The 22,165-nt window shown below is 40.3% G+C and overlaps 1 protein-coding gene across 3 annotated transcripts in view; it reads right to left on the minus strand.

The window, feature by feature from the left end:
• GRM8 (glutamate metabotropic receptor 8) overlaps window positions 1-22,165 on the minus strand; it is a gene marked incomplete at both ends in the record, with an annotated part of 756,700 nt that overhangs the window by 621,501 nt on the left and 113,034 nt on the right. For all 3 annotated transcript variants that reach the window (XM_079711601.1, XM_079711602.1, XM_079711600.1), the window contains one exon: window positions 2,840-3,056. In XM_079711601.1, the coding sequence (XP_079567727.1) occupies window positions 2,840-3,056 (217 nt within the window). The remainder of the gene's footprint in view (window positions 1-2,839; window positions 3,057-22,165) is intronic.

Raw genomic sequence — 22,165 nt, forward strand, 5'->3', positions numbered from 1 at the left:
TCACAAAGCCTTCCAGTTTTGTCTTCCATACCTCACTACACAAACTATGATCCAGTCAAATTGTGCTATTTGTTGATCCCAAATATTTTTCTTTTGACTTCTCCAATAAAAATGCTATAGTCAAGGGGCTGAGATTATAACAGCTAGGATATCAAGGGGTTATTTGTCTTATTTTATCAAATAATTCCTGTCCCTCTCTCCCTGAGAAGGATCCTGACCAGAGAAGAGACATCACTGGCATCTGTGTTCATGACCATCATTCACTCATAAATTTCGTTCTCCAAGACTCACAAAGGACACTTCCCCAAGTCTCAGATTTTGTTAAAATGAAAAACGTTCTAATCAAACCGTACAGGCATTGTACCACTAAACAGATTTTCCTTTCACTATCATTCCATTATGATCTGTCAGAATTAATCAGAGACAAAACATAGGAAGCCTCAATTTACACTGAAATTTCTTAGCAATCAACGTTCTTGAAGAGAGAAATCCTGAACAGAGTACAGGAAAATTTAGAAGAGTCAGGAAAATATACAATTTCATTAATAGGCAGACACTCCAAAAAATGAATGTATACATCTCCTTCTCAGTCAAGAGACTAAGATTTTTAAAAACACTAGTAACACAGTGACAGAGATGTCATCAATGTTGTAGTAAGAGGAGAAAATATTATAGAACTAATGAATTTTCATTAGAGGCATCAGATCATTTCAGAATGGGTTAAGTTGCTACCCTATGCCATTCCCATTAATATCATTGTCATGTAAAAGGTTTCATTTTCAGCTATTTTTGTTCTGGATAAAATCTTTGTCATTAAAATGAGGGATGATTTTGTTATTTAATATATTCCATGGCATACTCTAGTGTGGTACTAATTTGGCCTTTTCAGTATTCTGCATATTAATTGACAACCCAGCCCTCCTCCATTCCCCAGATAAGTGAGAACTGAAATAGAATGGACAGCCAATCACGTCACAGAATACTGAAAGGATCAACACAGAAGAAACAGGTTGCTCTATCAGGAGCATCCTACACAAGGCCCTAAAATTATTTTCTCCCATACTAATGACTAAGATAGAGACAGCAATAATTAATGGTACTGTCTGAATCCTTTTAGGTGACAGTTACCTAAGAAGAGCAATGCTCCTTAAAAGTGAAAACGAAATATTTCTTTTTTAGTAAGAAGAGTAAAACTGAGATCTCACTTAACTTCTAGAACAATGCATTTTATCAGATGCTTCAACAATTGGCAAATCATGTCCTGTACTGAATTTTTCATAGTAATCTGTTTCGTGCACACAAAATGTGCCCTATACTTGAGAATGTACAGGATCACTGCAGAAAACTTCTCATTTCAATACATACTCTATTAGTTTCCTTCTGTCATTGAATTACCACTTTGGTGAGAACCGACATCAGCTGCTTAAATAATGCATTAACCCTGCTTTCAGAAGCTATTGTTTTCATTCGAGTGGGCATTTCTCCTAAGGATAAACTTGGGATTCTTTTCCAAGAAGGTAATGTAATTTACCATCATTTAAAGTTCAATTCAATGTTTTGAATCATCTTTATAGCAGTAGTGATATAATTTAAAATTCCAAACAGCACAGATTATGGCATCATGGATATTTAAAACAGGAATGAATAGCTGTCCCTTAAATAAATTAAGCCAATCTTTCCAACAAAACCAGGTCTTTTCTATATTTTCTGTAACAGCATAGCACTGGAACAAATGCTAAACACACCAAATATTATGTATAATAAGTTTCCATGTTCTGTTATATGCAGAAGAACAGATCGCAGGCATCTACAAGTGTTTCAAGAGAAAACCTTATTCCAATAACTTTGTCTTTGCTAATTAGAGAATAAGCCCAAATCACTCCCATGGTCTTTTCCTCCATTGAAGCTTCTAAGAAAAACAATAAATTACCAATATAATTTCCTGCAAGTTCAAAATTACTCAAAAACAGCTAAAGGACACTTTAAATTTTCGACAAAACATTGTTGTTACTTTTATAGAAAAATATGCAAATTTTATTCAGTAATTCTTAGTAAGAACAATAGCATTTGTTAAGTAATGGTAACATGTCTCCTTTCATCCACAAAGTTATATTGTTGACCAGTCAGCAATAACATTTATGCCCTAAGTTGTTTTTGTTTTCTGGTTTTTCCACGTAATGTAAGCCCCATGGCTAAATATACACGTAGTAAAATGCCCACAGAGATTTGGATGAGAACCTTGAAAAAACCCGGGACAGGGTTCACGAGCACCCTGTTTTAACCAAGTTTTCACATCTTGCCCTTAATCCCACTGTAAGCTTCAGAGTTTGAGGTAAGAATAAAAATTCAAAAAGTGAAATATGAGAATAAGAATATCGCTTATGTATAGCCTTGGGGGCTACTTCAGTATTATTTTAAGATGATTACCAGTCTTAATTCCCTCTAGTGTTGGATGTTAAATTCCACTGCCTTTTTAAAAAAATTTAATGACTTGCTAATGTAAACCTCCATCTAGAACAATCAAATAGTATGTCACTTATTCAAATTTACAGTGGCTCTAATGTGCCAGCAAACTCCCTCGTCAAAACAGACAGCTTTAAAAAATGTTCGCCTGAGTCAGGAGCTCTAATTCCTAAATTAGCACCAAAGTGTCACCTTGATAGACCAAGAACAACAAAATCATTTATAATAAACCCAGCTTCCCCCTAGAGTGGACAGCCTAGGTCATGTATCTCTAGGAGCTCTAATTATCCCATACAGATCAGAGAGCTCTTGGGGGTGCTCAGACTTCTGCAACCTGTCATCTCCAAATGCAATAATCTGATAAATACATGCTTACCAATCTCCCGCGAGATGTGCGTGAAGGCCTCCACACCGCTCTCTCCGTAGTTGCCTTCAGAAGCCAGTGTTGACACATAATTCCATCCCAGTGCCGTCACAATGTCCACCATGGCTTGCGCTTGGTAGGAGTCAGGGGGGACCACCCGAGAGAAGAAGTCATACCTGGTGTTATCACTTAGCTCTGGGGCTGTGGATGCATAGCTGATTTGAGGTATCTGCAAAACAAATGACAGGTCATTTCAACCCATGAGGAATGCTGTCAAATGATGGATTGTCACACAGGAGACTAAATAGCCAAAGCTATACCAGAAACCTAGACAGATCAGCCTGCAGCCAAAATATGGTTTCATGACCACCAACTTAATTAGAAAGTATTTTATAAGGGTCTGTGGACTCACTTTCTTTCAAAGCACATTTCTAAACAGTATGAAAGAATTTAGTTTTGGTTCAGGTCCCATTGTTTCAGAAGCCAAAGCAAAGCATTTGTGCTTTTTGTTTTTGTTGCTTTTTTATTCTGTACATGATAAGTTCTGGTGTGGAAATGAGGCAGAAATGAACATGAAATGTACATACATGCTTCAGAAAAAGTCACCTCTGAAATCATCTTTGGCTTTAGGACATAAAGGCTACATAATAATGAACAGAGAATTTAACATGAGACTATTTTTATACTTGATACCATTTCAGTCTTAAGATTATATTTTTGGTTAAGTATTTTAAATATATAGTTTTGCAAGGCTAGCCACTGCTTATTGATATAATCACTACATACCACAATAAGATTTGGGAATAGCTAACCAAGTATCTTTTAATTATAACATCTTTCCAGCCTTCCAACCCTCAAAAAAAAAAATCACAAAACAGGAATCCATACCATAATTGCTTTAGGAAAAGAGACTATTTTCTGACATAAAAAGGGTGAATTGCTAGAAAATATTCAAAATTAGAGATCGTATGTCATTTCTCCTAAATAAATTCAAGCTGAGGAACAAATTAACTGCACGCCATAAATCTACCCCTAAAAATATTTGAAATGCAATATTCATTCGTATAAACAAGTGAAGATTCTTACTCTACCAGTGAAAAGTGCTAGGATAGAAGAATACAGGGATGTTAAAGAAGCATGGCAGAAGGACATGCAGGCTAGACGGAGCACAGAAGATGCAGGAAATCTGACAAATAGGCCAGGAAGGATATTTCAGCCACACGAAACTGCATGTCCAAGGCCATAGAGTCAAGAAAGGGCATGGTGGGACTTCCCTGGCCGTCCAGTGGTTAAGACTTCGCCTTCCAATGCAGGGGGTGAGGGTTCGATCCCTGGTGGGAGAGCTAAGATCCTACATTCCTTGCAGCCAAAAAACCAAAACATAAAACAGAAGCAATATTGTAACAAATTTAATAAAGACTTTAAAAATGGTCCACATCAAAAAAAAAAAAGAAAGAAAGAAAGAAAGAAAGGGCATGGTATTGCAGCATTTCACGTGGTAGGAATGCAGGATACCAAGGGAGGAATGTCAGGAAGTAAAATTGCAAAGCTAGACAGACACCAGAGGATGAAGGGCTAGTCAGGTATGACAAGGAGTGTGGATTTTATTACCAAGGCCATGGGGAAGCACAGCATGATTGTAACCAAGGGAATGGCATAATCAAATTCTTGTTTTAGAAAGATCACATTGGCAGCAGTGGGGAGAGTAGCAACCCTCAAATTTCAGTGTCCACCTGGGCAGCCCCATTCCCAAAGGTTCTGACTTAGTATGTCTAGAGATCTAGGAATCTGCATTTTAATATGCCCTCCAGAAGAATCTGATGCAGGTGGACCCACACTATGCTTAGAGATAAACTGAATTAAAGGGAAACCATACTAGATGCAGGACAACCAGTTAGAAAACTACTACAGAAATCTATGTAAGAAAGTATAAAAACTGAAATAAGGCAGTGGCAGGTGGAAAAAAAGAAGGGTGTAGAACCTCTAAGTATCTAAAAGACAAGGAAAGGTGTAAGAAAAATGTGTAATGACTCTCAGTTCTATGGCTTTGGTATCTGAGTAGACGATGTTTGCTATTTACCAAGACAGAAAAACAAGAGGAGATTTGGAAGACAAAAATGATGTGTTCAATTTTTGATTTGTTTCTTTTGAGGTTCCTGTGAGATGAATGAAAACAACTAAAAAGTGGGCAATGATATTGTGGGATCTGGAGTTTAGGAGATGTGCATCTCATTACTCCTCTGCTGCCTTGCTGTGGTGTGAAAGTTCAGAGGTCAAAATGATTCCACGATGCGCTAACTCAGGTTGCTTGGTTGAAGATGCAGGTTTGACTTGTACATAAAACCATTAATTCTGCTCTCCATCAGATTCTGCAGCTAATGTCAGTGCTCTGATGTCAAAGAAGCTGCCGTTCCATCTTCCCACACAAGGCTACACACTCTGGGATCCAACCATCACCCACCACTCCCTGGCCAGATGATTCCCAAGCCACAAGGAGGTTTTGACTCTCATCTTGACACCTTTATAAACCCTCAACATCTGTATCCAAACCTTTCTTACGTCTAGAGAGTCCTACTCCGTATTGGTAGCCAGTGAAGTGACATTGAACATCCTAAGATATAAAAGCCTCCTTGCCCGGGGAAGAGAAGTAAAAGAATGTGCTTGGAGCTCTCCAGGGTGCTGCAGGATTTGTTCCGCTTCTGTGTTACCTGTGTCTATCTATATTGCCTACAAAAAATGATTTAGCCTATTTCACACCCAATTCTTCTGGTAGGACCAAAATAACTTGCCTGTTAACATTGTGGGATCATGAAAACTAGTCTTGACCTGCCTCCTTTTTGCCCTTTTGCTTTCTCTGCCAGATACACCAGCCATCTCTTGATAGACTGTCCCCTTGATTAGGCTTTGTGTCTTTGTAGCACATAACTACTTAGCAAGGACACCAGTCCAAATCTCTAACCACACACCAAATCTTGGATTTTTTTGCCTTTTCTTGCTTGCTTCTAGAGGACCTGGGAAAGAGACAATGGATGATTCAGTGAGGTCTACACTTTACTAGGTAAAACTTTCCCAAAGATCCAGAGCATGTTCATTTCTATGTTCTAATGAAAAAGATCCATGAGCCTGACCTTCATTTTGGAAGGGATTCTGTGTGTGTGTGTGTGTGTGTGTGTGTGTGTGTGTGTGTAGGAGGGGATGGGGAGCATTCTATAGCAAATTCTATGGCACTATACCATTTCCTTGTCTTATTTGGATGTATAATAATCCTCCCACTTCCTCAGCTGCCCAGAGTCTAGCAGGAAAATGCCCTACACAGCCCCCACCCTGCTTATAATAATGAGCCACCTTTTTCTAAAAATGAGCACAAAGTGTGAAAATTTAGTGTTTGAAACAAAAACTAATTATCTCAAATTACTACCTTCAGTCAGTCACTTTCAGGGCTGTTTAATTAGCAGTCAGCGTCATGTGTAGGATTAATTAAACAGGTGTAAAGTGTATATAAAATAAAAGTGCAGATAAGAAATGATTGTTTGAATAATTAGGTAAAGGACTTTCTCCGCAAAGTCTTGGAGAGTTTTCTCTTTGCGGATCAATGTGTGGAAAGTAATGTGAGAGTATGTGTTTGTATTTTCATTTGTTCAGTTCTTGCTATGTCTCAGCCTACAATAATAGACGCCAGGGTATACTGAGCATATTTCAAGGCTTTTCAAATTGTCAGGGAGTCGCATCTCATTTTTAGTTTATTGTGGTCGACCCCTAAGCATTGGCTCATTAAGTATTTTAATTTCTGTGTTGGCATCCCCAATATTTCCACTACCCTCAAATTAAACCCCTACTGGCAACGAAAGTGGGAATTTTTTTAAAACCTGGAATGTTTCTTTTTCTTTTCCCTACACTGAATCCATCCTAATCCCTTCACCCTGGAGGTTTCAGCTACCAGAAACAAAAACAACAATAAAAAAAAATGTAGTGGATGGGGCATAGAAGTAAAGAGGGAAATGAGAGGGAAAAGGAGAGTGTACCAAGAAAAGAGGTGTTAAGGAATGCATTCTGCATCAGCTCATCCTTTGTAAGATGCCACATCCTTTATAAGCCTCTGTTAAGTCCCACTTGCCCGTTCAAAGGATAATATCCCAACACTTCAGTCTGGCTCCTGAAGTCCTGGTGTCAGATTCTGTCCCATCCTCCTTCCCAACTTCAAGCCTTTGCTGTCATACACTGATGGCACTTGCATTCCTGCCCATGCTGTTCTCTGTGTAGAGAGACCCCTCTCCTCCACCTGGTTATCTTCTGCACAAATGCAATATCCAGCTCAAAAGTTTGGGATTAACATATACACACTACTGTATATAAAACAGATAACCAACAAGGACCTACTGTATAGCACAGGGAACTCTATACTGTATATTTTGTAATAACCTATAAGGGAAAAGAATCTGAAAAAGAATAGATACATATATGTATAACTGAATCACTTTGCTGTACACCTGAAACTAACACAACATTGTAAATAAACTGTACTTCAATCCATCCATCCATCCATCCATTTATCCATCCATCCATCCATCCCCTCCTCCCTGGGAAGCTTTCACTAACGCTTTCAGGCAGAGCTGTCTTTTGTTGCCCCTTGTCCCGCAGCCTCCATCATCTGCCATTATAACCACAATTGTGTGCTGGCGTAGGAGCCCCTCAGGGACAAAGTCCCTGTTGATTTATTTGGTGTCACCAGCACCTAATAGAGCAAGTGCTCAATGAATGTTTGAAGGCAATTAATTACTCAAACTGCGGCAGGAATTTTGATACAGCCTCTTCCCCATGGCCCCCTACCCTACATTCCACCAAAATATCATGTGGGCTCTTCATTTGTCCCTCTCGATCTTCTCCATCCTGCTGTATATCCTAGGAGGTTGCTTTGTGACTGTCTCACCTGGGCTCCCTCACTTCAGGCTTTCAGTTGAATTTGGCCAGTGGGAGGCACCTACAGAAGATGTGAGGGCAGGAGAAGACAGAAGGGAGTAGTGAAGTCCCCATCTCCTTCCCCCGCCACAGCCCTCACTCCGTGTTTCTCTACCTGAGTCCTCATTCGCGGCTGAGGCCCTCACCAGGTTCCCATGATGAGTCACTGCCCATGGCCCTTCAGGTCTTCCCACGGTTGCTAGTTCCTGAGTTCCCCCCATCTCAGGTTTGGGACTTTAACTGTGCCCACGCCTTATAAATGGTCCTTTTATTCACCTCTCTTCTATTATCCCGTGAGTGTGCCGGAACCCTACCAGTCCACCCACTCTTCCAGGTCTCTGTAGAAGGGACATCCGCTGCCCCGCCTCCACACCCTCAGCCCTGCCCTAACCTCCTAGCTCTTCTCCATCCACTTTCCCTCCCAAGCCTCCTCCATCACTTACAGTCCTTACAGGATGTTTTCCTTCCCTTTCTTGGTTCAGTGCCTTAAGGCATCAAATTGCACCATTTGGAAACACCTGTCATTTTGCTTTTTTTTTCCATTTCTTCTTTTCCTTGTGCTGAGGTTTCATAAGAATATGATGTGTGCTTAAAATACGGCCAATTTCCATTACCCAAATAAAGCATATCTGAGGCAATCAATTGCATGACTCAAGATACCCATCACCATACCCTGCTTTAAAAATTGCTTGAGCTTCCACTTTTCTGATAATTGTTTTGTTTAGAAAAACAACCCTCTCCTTCTCCCACTATATTTTCACTTCAGCCTATAAAAGAAGAGATTCCTACCCTCAACCTCACCCCTCTTGGGGAGTTCCAGAATGCATGTTTCCTACCTAGACCTCCTCCTCTTGTTTATTCTCCCAAAGGGGAGGGGAAACTGAATGAGAGGTCAGAGTTCTGTGCTTACTGGGCAAGAGTGGATAATGCTCTGCCTTCATTCTCTGACCTGCCCACACACAGCCCAGGCTTATTTCTTTTCCCTGTGTGGTAAGAGGAACAGGTAGGGTCTCCTTTCTTGGGGCAGAAGTCCACCGCTTTCCATATTCTACTGACAACAGGTGCGTGAGAGAGCATGAGGTCCATGCCGCTGATTGAATAAGAGACGTCAAGTCTTCTGTGCAGGCAGAAGCGGGTCCCAAGTCTGCGATGTGATGTAGGAGTGGGAGGCCCCATTTTGGCCTCAAGTCCACGCTGGATCCTTTCCAATCCAGCCATGTGTCTGGGAAGTTATCTGGCGTTTGCCCAGCTCTTAATAAAACTAATTACTTGATCTACATTAGCCAGGTATTCTGTGAATCTTGGACTGACATACTCTAATATATTCCAAAAGTTTAACTTAGATGTCAACTTAGTTCTATTTCAAAAGAAATTCACGTACAGTATCTTAGCTATTTTGTTAAAGATAAAAACAAACATATATATATTTTTTTCTTTTTAAATAGTAGTTAGCAGATATTATTGTCCTCCAGTGTCTGTTTTCTACTTCTTCCAGATAGAACCCCAGACTTTTACCTAGGGCTTGGCCACTTAGAAGAAAACTACATTTCCCAGGCTTCTTTGCAGTTATGATCATTAGTATAGCGGTGAGTGTAACTTCTGAAAACACGTCCTTAAAGGGAGACAGCAGGCCTTTCTCATGTCCCTCCCCCTTTCCTACTGGCCAGAACTTAGACATAATCTAACATTCAGTTAGTCATCTCAGGCCATGCTGTAGGGATGGTAGAACAAAACAGCACGCCCCAACCTAGTCCAACCCACTGTGGTATCTGGATTTCTGAAACCACCTGATGGTCTTCCAGCTTCCATTCCTGTCCCTCTCAAATCCATTCTACACCAGCAACCAAACTGATCTTAAACAAAATAATAATAATCAGGTAATATCAAAATCTTGCTGAAAGCCCTTCAGTCATTTCCCCAGTAATCTTAAAATAAAGCCTAACACTCTTTCCACAGGACCCTGCAATTCAGCATCTGACCTCTTTTCCCCTTGCTAACCTGACTCAGTGGACTGGCTTCCTTTCTGTTCCCTGGCCCAGCCAAGCCCTATTTCTTCCCCAAGCCTCATGCCCACTGCTTCATACACTTTCTAGACAGAGCTGAGAGTGCTTACAGCTTCCTCAGGTAGACTGTGTCTCTCCCTGTTGAAGTCACTGAATCTAACTCCACATGACTGACAGGGTGAGATGGGATGTTACTGAGATGCAAAGGGGCCGTGAGGCTTTTACCACCCTAAATACTCTTTCATGGCCCAAGAAGATTACAATTCCACCCCAGGTGCCTCTTTAAAGTTCTCTACTGTTTGCACATTAAAATACTATGTTAAGTTTGAAACTTTCCACGTCTGCTTAAAATGACATGAATCCCGGGCTTCCCTGGTGGCGCAGTGGTTGGGAGTCCGCCTGCCAATGCAGGGGACACGGGTTTGTGCCCCAGTCTGGGAAGATCCCACATGCCATGGAGCGGCTGGGCCCGTGAGCCACGGCCGCTGAGCCTGCGCGTCCGGAGCCTGTGTTCCGCAACGGGAGAGGCCACAACAGTGAGAGGCCCACATACCGCACAAAAAAAAAAAAAAAAAAAAAAAAAAAGACATGAATCCCATGTCCATTTTCCACAGTTTCTGGTTTGCCAAGGATCCCATAGGAAACCAAGACACCCCTGACAAGCAATGAGCCCTAAAGCACAGCTTAGAGGAAGCCCCTGAGGATCATAGGAAATGTAAGCCTTCCTGCAAGAAACTCACATACATCTGAAGACAGATTTGCAGACAGAAGACAATTTAAGACCTGAGTCACACACATCTTCACCATCAATTCCTACTAAAAAGGTTTTTGTGCTTTTTCATCTCTACAAACAACCTCATCCATTGATTGTCGACCTTAATGGTAGAAGAGGTTGGCGGGTTGGGTTCTTGGTGCCGTTCAATAGCATCATTGGTTTTCTCCAGTGAAAGATCAGCTTGAAGCCATGCTCTTCCTCAGGGGGTAGTGCTTGTCTGAGCACTTCTTCAGTGATGCTGGCCTTAGCAACAGCAGCCATCGCTATGATAGCTTCCTGCCACCTGGTCTTGGGATGGATTTGTTTTCACTGCAGAACCAGGTCCAGAAAAGCATAATGATTACAGCCATTAACTTTGTCTTTTCAGATTTGACTGCTCTCTGGTATGAAAACTACTAGTTGCTTGCGGCAAAACGTGAGTATTTAATTAGAAATTGGATAAAAATGAGGAGTTGGGGCTGGAAGTCAATGTTCAGCACTGACCTTCCCCTCCTCACACTACCCTGAGCTTTCATGCTCCTCTCAGATTCATGAAAATGCAATGAGGAGAGGGAAAAGGAGAAAGGAACGTGGAGCCAAAGCGTGAAGTAATAAGAAGAGTGATGACTATCCTGAATTTGTTTCTGAAGTACTATTCCCCTCCCAAACCAGGACCTGCTCAAAGAAATCCACACAGTGGACAGAGAGTAAGTTTCCTGTTTGTACAAGTTAATGCCCAATGTGAAATTAGTCCATGACTCTCTTCTCAGTTGAATTCCCACCGTTGATTCAGAGAAGGACCCAAGTTTTTGTGTTTTGATGCTTTGTGGGGTTTAGCAAAAGAAAAGGAGAGGTGGTCTATTGAAACGGGAAATTGTGGAGGCCACGGAGAGAGAGAATGATTTCATTGTACTGTAACGTTATCCTTCTCCGCAACATCAGCTCATCCAGAGAAAGCAACATCTAATTATACACGCACAGTGAAAGGGCCTGTGGTCAGTGAACACAACTAAGTATAGAGCGATGGTTAGTACATTTAAGGTCATAAGTGCAATTCTATTATGAGCCAGGATACAGACCTTACCTCTCTCACCAGAAACTTCCTTCTCACAAATGCACAGCACCCATAACAGAACCAACCAGAGAAGGATGAGACAAGGTCAATCCATTCTCACTAGTAGATAAATAATTCAAAGATGGTTTGCTGCTGCTGATGAATCTGAAATTTCAGAGGCAAATATGAAGAACACGAAGTCATAGGAGGCACACTTTCTTCAAAATATGAATAATGCATTTCTGTACATATGTATGTATGCCTGAAAGTAGACGTATATGTTACACTACAATGTCATCTCTTGGTTTCACATGATCCACTTGGATGTATTCTACTGAGTTTTAAAAGGGTGCATTTATCACCACTTGTTCAAGGGTATTGTATGAGTCTGGGAAACGAAGAAAACTCAGGGGAGAAAACTCCCCTGAGTTACCTGAATTCAAGGGCACTCTTGAATTCAGGTAACTCAGGGGAGTTAATAAGGGGACTATTTTCAAGGCAGGGGCAGTATAGAGGGAGTGACAGTGGAAAGCCATAGTCAAGTAGAGTCAAAAGGGGTCAGTTGGGGCTTCCCTGGTGGCGCAGTGGTTGAGAGTCCGCCTGCCGATGCAGGGGACATGGGTTCGTGCCCCGGTCCGGGAGGATCCCACATGCCGCGGAATGGCTGGGCCTGTGAGCCATGGCCGCTGAGCCTGCGTGTCCAGAGCCTGTGCTCCGCAACGGGGAGAGGCCACAACAGTGAGAGTCCCGCGTACCGGAAAAAAAAAAAGCGGGGGGCGGGGGCGTCAGTTGCCACTCCTGTGCCCTAAGAACCAGAGGAAGGAGCAGTTACAGAAACCAGAAGGGGTCACGGACAGAAACCATTTGAGAGAAGCAGTGACCACCCACCCCCACCAGAGGGAGGCACACAGCCACCCCCTGGCAATACTACAGGGTGGGAGCCAGGAAATTATATCCCAAACTCTGCCCTCCCTGACCTCCTGCTGGCTCTCCCCTTGACCACATCCACTGGAAACCAAGGGGCCAAAGAACCTATTGACATTGTCTGGACAGAGTTGCCTCCCAGGAGAGTGAACAGACAGCGCAAGAGAGAAGGTAAACGGGAGGGGCGAGCAGAAGCTACCCATCCCCAGCCTCATTCATCATTGATCATTAGACACTTTAAATAAACCAACGGATGGTGGTGCAGATATCCAGTCTTCTATGTTATTTTGCTTTTTTTCTATTTATAACTTGATGCTTTCAAATACTTTTGGCAGAACATCTACACTAAGACATTTTGGTTTGGCTATTGGAAATTCCAACCCTAAAACTAGGCCAATTAAGTTAGCATTATCTTTTGATAAATAAAATAAGTAATGACCTGCTAAGAAAAAAAAAGAATTGTAATGATTTTAATCAAATTGGTAATGACATCTGACTTCTAACCTGTTTATTTAAAATGAAAGACAAGCAATCCGTGAACATGAAAGAATTTACATATAAACAGCCATAGTTATATCCTGTAAGATTAATAAACCTTTTTTTACATCTGCTAATTACATTTTACAGTGAGAAAGCACAGCAGCTCCTAGGGGAAAAAGTTGTTATAATCTATCAAATCACTAGCAGTGTGGGAGTTTTTAAGCCTAACTACCCTGCATATATTCATTCAAAAGTTCTAATAGCAAGTTGAATTTAAAACCTTTATTTTTTTACAATTTTTAAGGAAGGGACTTTAATATTCCAACTAGTTCTATAGTTCGTCTAGTTTATGGTTTCTCCTGATCTTCAATTTTCCCTTATAAAAAAAATGTGAACACTGTATTTTCTTTTAATTTCCACACACTTCAGTATGCTGTGATTTCTAGGAAATGATAACCAGTACATATGCAGTATTACACACAAATGAAAAAGGTTAATTCAATATGCACACTTTTTCTGATTAGTGGTTAAATTAAATTTAATGTCTTTTTAATGGTTACTTTTTGATTAGTTCATTCAACAAATTAGCTCACACTATGTGCCAGACACCATGACAGGCTCTGGGGATTGGGCCATAAACAACACATGGTTCCCCCCACCCTCACAGAGCATATGGTCAGATGGAAAAGATAGGCATTAAGTAAATAATCACCCAAATAAACACTTAACAGCACTTGTGATGACTGCTGTGAAAAAGAAGCACAGGCTGCGAAGAGTAACTCATCTGGGGGGCGGGGGTGGGCACTGGGCAGGCTTCCCTGAGGAATGACATTAAGCTGACACACAAAAAATGAGGGAGAACAGGGAATGGAATACCAGCCACAGATTGCCTCTCACTTCAGACTTCCTTCAAATGTGTAAACCACCCAATGTGTACAAGTGAGTAGGAGGGGCAGTCGACTGACAGGTACTTAATTTTAGAAACTTGCTAAAGGCGGAATAATATTAAAGCAAAGACCACTGCTCCCCTGCTTTTTACACATACTATTTTTAACTAGCGTATGCCTAATTGGGATTCTCATACCAGAACTATTTAAGAAAATAACTATGTAATTATCAGCAGGCAACTGCATCATGTTCTCATAGATCCTGAGGTTTGTAGGGGTCCGGAATGAATGAACAAATAAATGGATAGGTGGACGATGAAAGAATGAATGAATCCAGCAGAAACTAAGCCCATAGAAGAGAAACAACTTTAACACAAGAACCCAGGAAAAAATAAATGTATACTTAGTATTACTTATAAGCTCAGATATGTGTTTCCTTTAAAAAGTTTAAAAAAAAAGGTGATTGAAAACTAAAAAGAAACTCTCTCTTCATTTTTACGCAGACAGTGAAAGCTTTGGGATAGTATTTCAAAAGACATGAGAAGCAGGTTAGAACTGACCCAGGAGAATAATCTAGCTTTTTTTTTTTTTTGCTTTCAAGATGATACACATTTTTGGCACTTCTCAGGAGGAGGAAAGAGAAATAAACGAATCTGTCCACCTCTAAAGACTGTTCTCAGTGACCAGCATCCCGGAGAGACCAGGAGAATGTCACTCCCTGATTTCACTATTTCTAACCACTACTGCCAGAATTCCACTGCATTTCAGAGTAAAAGATACTTCTCTGATACCTTCTCAACAAAGTTTTCAAGCAGCTTGGGATTTCAAAGTGAAATCATCTCTAAGTATTCTTTCAAACAAAAGAGAAGGAGAATTTTGCAATGAGTTGCTTAGGACAGCGAAGATTTTCTGTAACGAGGTTTTCTTACATGAGTACACAAAAAAATGATCAATTATGATTTGTTATATTAGAAAAACCAAATGATGGCATGGCACTTTCTTAGCATCATTTGCTAAATCACTTAAAAATTTAACTCTTCCCCCAACTCATTCCCTTCACTGCTGACTTCAAACCATCACCTAGCATTTAATTTTCCTCTTCTGCTGATTTCCTTGCTGTGCAATCACCACTGTGTTTCAACTTTCCCCCCAAGCATGTCAGCACTCAAACACTAAAGAATAAAAAGTTAGCAATTATAACCAACGAGTCGAAGTCAATAAAACTTAATCTAGCAAATATTCCATTTAGACTGGCATTTTGCCACTCAATAATACATGATTTGAATCCCAGAAATAAGGCAGAATGTTGATAGGGACATTTGTCTCTGCAAATAAGTTTCTCAGTTGACGATTTCTTGGACTTTCAGTGATTATCCGCCTTGATTGATATCCTGGTCTCCAACTGATTATTTATCCACCACCTGGCATCCTCCAGGTACTGATTCTGAACACTAAATACCACTGGAAATTTTCATTTCCTTGATGTTGTCTAAGCTGGTGAACTCCATATGTTACAAGAGGGTACAGATGAGATTAAAGGTCTTACTTTACTTACTTAGCTCCATTTTCACAGGAAAAAGAAAAACCACTCCTCATCCAAAAAACAAATAGCCAACTTCATAAATGGCCATCATTGGATAAGAGGAAAAGTAGATGAAATAATGTAAATGACTCAGATTCCATTATTCCACTCCACACGGGAGAATGTGCCAAGCCCATGTTCCTCTGACAAACATCATCTCATCATATTAGTATCCAAAGGGCATCACATTAAGTTTCCCCGAAGTGGACTGATTAGCCTTTCTGCCCATCTCTGCCCCTCCACAATCTTTTTTTGAGAAGGCCAGCTTACTGCCCTTGACAAACCTCCTTTATGTGTCAGATCCCATCTGCACACCTAACTCATGAAACACTATGTGTGCATGTATGTGTCTTCATGTGTTTGGTTGGTTTTGCCAACATTTATTTAACATGTTGTATTGGCCAAGAACTGTGCTACGTGTTCTGTCCCCATTTTGCAGATGAGAAAACTGAGATCTGAAGAACTTAAGTAACTTTTCTGAGGCTGAATAATTTGTGAATGGCAGAATGGGATTCAAATCTAGGCAGTCTGACTCTTGACTCATCTCTTAAGCACCTCTGCCCTCCACTACCTCAAGTCCATTTTTAAATGTTCATTCTTCAGTAGGTTTGCCTTCCATGAGTGCTCAAGTTTCTGAGGAAGCAACCATAGTTCCCTGTCCTTACTTCTTCTGGTCACATACACAACTCCCTCGGGGTCATATTTCATGGTTCAGCTGGAGCTTGGACCCCACCAACTATACATCCAGACTAAATCTATACATCCAGACTAAATCTCTTTGCTGAGCTCCACACCCAAGTTCTACTTATTTGAAATCTCCTCTTGAGTGTCCAACTGGTACGTCAAAACCACACATCCAAAACTTGCCATCTCTCCCACAGCATAAACTGGAAACCAAGAGATGCACCAAGGGTCTCAAAATACAGCAAGCCCATCAGCCTGGCTCCAAATGTATGTGACTACTACATACTTTATTGTAACAGTTTCTGTCTATACAGCATTGAGTGTCTTCCATCTACAGCACACAATGCATGACTTTGGTCTACTTTGGTCTACCTTTTGTCTGGCCCTCATCTTTCTTATATCTTTCATTGGTCAGGTTAGCCACCATAAATGAAGATTTTTTCAAAAATTAAATTTAGGTACAAAATGCCTTGAAAGGAAAAAAAAGTATCCATGTGATTTGGTATAAAAGATATATTCACAATGCAAAAAAGTCAATTTATCTGCACTGACTACAGAAACTGGAGTCTCTACAACCTTGCTGCTCAGCATTGTCAACAAACCCACAGCATCAGCATCACTTGGGAGCTTCTTAGAAATGCAGAACCTCAGGCCCCACCCCAGACATACTGAATGAGAATCTGTATTTTAACAAGATCTCCAGGTAGTTCTCCAACAATAAAGTTGGAGAAGTATTGCTCTAGTCTAAAGCATTGACTGTGTACTCAGGAGCCCTATATCTTCTTTTGAAATTTTTCCATATCATGCTCAAAGGGATTTAAATGCATTAATTGCAAGGATGATTTTGGTAGATCTGGATGTTATCATCATGGGTAGATATACAAGGTCTCTCTGGGTTCACTTGATGAAGAAGGTGGTGCCTTGAACCTGATGTTCCCTTCCCCTAAGGTGAACAACTTCTCCTTATAGGTAGACATTTCTTTTCAAAAATATCCAACTACTCAAAAATTATACTTAAGAGTATTATGTTTCAATCCTTGCATCAAATTTTGGCATAAAGTTTATTTTTAGTGTACTGGCAAATTTATAGACCAGTGAATACATCACGGCAGTACTGAGGCAGTAAGGGTTTTAAATATGTTTCTTACTTATTTGCAAATAAGTAATGAGTTTTGGAAAAATAAAAATTTGACAAATGCTGCATGATAGAATGTCAAATATAACATGCAATGTACCTTATTATCAATGTTTCCCATAGTATTCCTATGCAGCATGATAATTTATTAAGACTTTTTTAATCTAATTATTGTTGTTTCAGAAGACCCATGAAAAAATTTTCTTCCTTTTTTTCCCTTTTGTGCCCTCCCCAAGAGCAATCAAGCCTGTATGCCCTAGAGAATAAACACGCCTTGTTTTCAGAAGCCTTTGTTTACAGAGACTGTACAGCTGAATTATCTAGAGAAAGAGGATCACACAAGATTTGAAGAGGAGGAATTGGAAATGGAAATGGAGAGAGAGAGAGGTGCTTCATTTGGGACTCAGAATGATGGAGATCTTCATTTTGCTCCCTCCCAGTGCCCAGGAACCCAGAAACCTCATCAAAGAAGCCCCTTTCCTATTCTTGCCATGGGAGGAATGGAGTCACCACCTTTAAATAGCCCACGGGGACTACAGTGAGAGTCTCTACAGCAAACACCTCCATAGCACTGGAAACTGAAGTACAGGCCCAAAATATGACAGTGATTGAATTTCTTAACATCCTAGTCAATGTGGCTCAGTGCCAGAGTTATTTGATACAGAAGAAAAAAGTTTCTTGCACTTGAGTTTTGAAGATCAAATTTATTCCTAATGCCTACTCCCTATCAGAGGGTTGGCTTGAGAGCTTAGGCTTGGGTTTACACTGTTATTCTTTCACAGATGCTAGGAAAGTACTTTGTACATGGTAGATGATCCATGTATGTTGTGGATTAACTGCCTACTAGTCACAGTAAGACAACTCAGATTCCTAACTCTTAATATCTGCAGCCTACCTGATAAAAGTACTTCTCAAAAGCTTCCCACATATTTGGTGCTTAAGTGAAAATATACTTTTCTCTTTTTATGAAGAGCTACATTCTTTTTCATGGACCATAATTTAGAGATATGAAGACGTTCACTGTTATTCCAATTCTCTCTCATTTTCTAAGTAATCTAAATGTGTAAATGTTTTCATAATGGTTTCCCAGACTATATGTAAATATCACTGGGCCCTCTTTTTAAAAAAGAAGCGAAAAACAAAACAAAAACATTTCAGGCACTTCTGTCTTTAAAAAAAAATACTATTTCAACCTCAAACTTGATGAGACTTACATACTGCTCTTTAGATGCCCTTTTTTTTCCATTCTAAGGAATAAAATTTGAGAAAATTTAAAGCAGCTCAGATGGCATTTAAGAATATAATCAACCTCAAATTGGAACTGCATACTGAAAATGTAGACTTTTCCTTTGTAAACAAATATAGAGTGGAGAACAAGTGGGACTCAAGGTGGCTACAAAAAAGAAAGCAAGAGGACAACCACACAAGAAGAGAAGGATTTGGAAATGCTGAAATAAGGGGAAAAAGTTTTCAATAAGTAATGAAGACACTATTTTCAGGAGAGGGATCAAGAAGAGTGAGAAGAATGTTAAGGATTGGATGAGAAACCAGAATTAGAAAGATAAAACTAGAGATTAAGAAGAAGAGGATGGATAGACACAGCAGTGAGGCTTGAGAACTGAATATCAGAAATAGGGAAAGCAAGCTGGAAAGAGGAGAGAAATGGGAGCCTCTAGCAGAGGATGGAACAGGCAAAGAAGCCACTGGTTTCTCTCCTTCCTTGCTCAGGGGCTACCATTGACCTAATGATCTGGCAGGCATCTTTCTGGACTGGTGGAGACTTGGTTCAGGGTTGTCTTGTAACTGAGCAAGACCCTATGGGGCCTTCCTGGGACAGACCTCCCCTCCCCAACCCCTAAGTTCCAAAGAATAAATTTAATCAGAGAAGTAAGAAAATACAGAAACAAAGGAAAATAGTAAAGCAAGACAAAATAACAATAGTTTAGCCATTAAACATAGTCAAGGACCTTTGGTTCCTCCTCAAGGGCTACAGATAATATTCTGAGCCATATCCTTCGAGCTGTTTTGTAGACACTGAAACCCCCACCAGTTGGAAAAGTTAACTACATGACGACCAGACTGTAGCCATGACATAAGCTGCTCCATCTTGCACAATTCCAAGAACCCACCTCAAGGAAAAGGCAGCACACCAACCCTGGAATTGAAGATTAACTGTACTTAAAACAATCAAGATGATGCTGATCAGACCAACACATGACCAGTTTCAAGATGACTGTCAGAGCTAACTGTGCTGTTTTGCACATAGGACCCCCCCAACCCACCTGTGTACCCCTGAAACTCCCCTTTAAAAGCTCTTGCCCACTAATCAGCAGTGGGGAGTTGGTTCTTTGGGACATGAGTCCACCTTCTCCCCAGGATTGCCAGCTTCCTCAATAAAGCTATCTTTCCTTTCACCCAACACTTGTCTCTCAGTATTGGATTCCTGAGCAGTGAGCAGCTAAACCTGAGTTCAGTAACAGTCTCATTCCATTCATTCTAGTCTTCTGGGTCACTGAGTCCCTTCATGACTAATCATCAGCCAGATGTTGTAATTAAAATGTCTGGGCCTACACAGACTTAACTGCATTATTCTGTCCATTGTTTCTGATTAAACATTACCAAATTCTCTTCAAAAGTTCTTCAGATCTATGTCAATATGGGACACATATTTTTCAAACATTCTCCATAAGAAGTAGAAGCCATCAGTTAAAGATAGCTCTCAATTTCCCACCACCAAATCAACAACCTGACTTCCTGGGCACCCATTTTCTCTCCTTTCCTTCTGTTGTGAGAAGATATATCACATTTTCTATGTAAGGTCAAGTCTCAACTCATGAATTGAGCATGCAGCAGCCTTTCTGCTCCTGATACTATAGATTATTGCCTCTCTCTCAAATCATTAACCTTATACTCTCAGCCAGGTCCTTCCCACCAGCATTTCTATACACTCAATGCTCCCTTATTTAAAGTGAAAACTTTTTTTAAAAAAGAAAAGAAATGAAACCATTTCTGATATTCTCATCCAGTTACAGCTCTCAAGCTAATTCTTGGCTTCCATTTACAACTCAACTTTAAAAAATTGTCTAAACTTAACCCCTCCACTGTCTTACCTCCCACTCTCTCCTCACCATTAAATCTGGTTTCTGTCCAGTGCTCTCCTGAAACTGCTCTGGGCAAGGCCACTCAAACTTTTCATGTCACAAAATCCAATGGCCAATTCTCAGTTCTCCTTTCACCTGAACCAGCATCGTTAAAATCTTGACAATCATTATCATGAAAATCTTAACAATACCTTCCCTGGCTTCTGCAACAGGCTCTCCTGGTTTTCTCCTACCTCTCTAGAAGTTCCTTCTCTGTCATCCCTCTAGTTCATCTTTCCCTGCCTGGGACTTTAAAGCGAAGTTCCTTGAGGCCTGACCCAAAGCCCATTTTTCTTCACATACTTTCATTCTCACAAGTGATAACATCCAATTATGTTTATGACTCTGATCACTATCCATACTACTACAATTCCCCAATTTTTCTCTTCAACCCAGATTTCTTCTCTAAAGTGCAAATCTAACACCAACTGGATAATGGACTTCCACTTAGAAATTTCAAACGTACCTTAAGTTCAACATGATCAAAACTGAATGCACAGACTCGAGCTTCTAGCCATGATAAAATAACTGGGACTATTCTTTCATGTGTTTGTTGTCAATCTGTATATCTTTTTTGAAGAAATGTCTATTTAAGTCTTCTGCCCATTTTTGGATTGGGTTGTTTGTTTTTTTGTTATTGAGCTGCATGAGTTGCTTGTAAATTTTGGAGATTAATCCTTTGTCAGTTGCTTCTTTGGAAATATTTTCTCCCATTCTGAGGGTTGCCTTTTGGTCTTGTTTATGGTCTCCTTTACTGTGCAAAAGGTTTTAAGTTTCATTAGGTCCCAACAAATACCATATGCTAACACATATATATGGAATCTAAGAAAAAAAAAACAGTCATGAAGAACCTAGGGATAAGATGGGAATAAAGACACAGACCTACTAGAGAATGGACTTGAGGATATGGGGAGGGGGAAGGGTAAGCTGTGACAAAGTGAGAGAGTGGCATGGACATATATACACTACCAAATGTAAAATAGATAGCTAGTGAGAAGCAGCCGCATAGCACAGGGAGATCAGCTTGGTGCTTTGTGACCACCTAGAGGGTAGGATAGGGAGGGTGAGAGGGAGGGAGACACAAGAGGGAAGAGATATGGGAACATATGTATATGTATAAATGATTCATTTTGTTATAAAGCAGAAACTAACACACCATTGTAAAGCAATTATACTCCAATAAAGATGTTAAAAAAAAGAAAGAAAAAAGAAAAGAGGCATTTCACAAATTTCTAGAAAATTCCCAGATGTAGTTAAAAATTTTCTGTAGCAAGAAATGAAAAATAGGATTCAATTACATCAAAATTATTATTCAACCATGTTGGTCGAATCTCTATTTTACACGTTTTATTTTGTGTTCTAGTCACAGATCATTTAAACCAAAAAAATAAATAAATAAATAACTGGGACTAGATGTACCCACACACACACTGTAAACAACTAGGAAACTGGACAAAATATATGAAATAACTACTTTAGACAAGAAGCAGTTCAGGACTGCGATCTCTGAGAAAGGGAAACAAGTGAGGTGAGCCCTCTGACTGCCCTGGCTTTCTGCCAGAGGCACCTTCTGGACTGTGGAGTAGAGAGGGACATCTCAAACAAAACAAGGTGATCCCACTGAGTTGAGAAAACAGAGTTCAAAGAAACTGAAGTGACAGTAATTTGTAGGTCAAAGAACCAGAGAAGAAGAAGCTAAGCAGAGAAAAAGCTCCAGAAATCTGTACAAGTTTCCCCTT

Source organism: Hyperoodon ampullatus (assembly GCF_949752795.1).
Source record: "Hyperoodon ampullatus genome assembly, chromosome: 9".
Lineage (NCBI taxonomy): Eukaryota > Metazoa > Chordata > Mammalia > Artiodactyla > Ziphiidae > Hyperoodon > Hyperoodon ampullatus.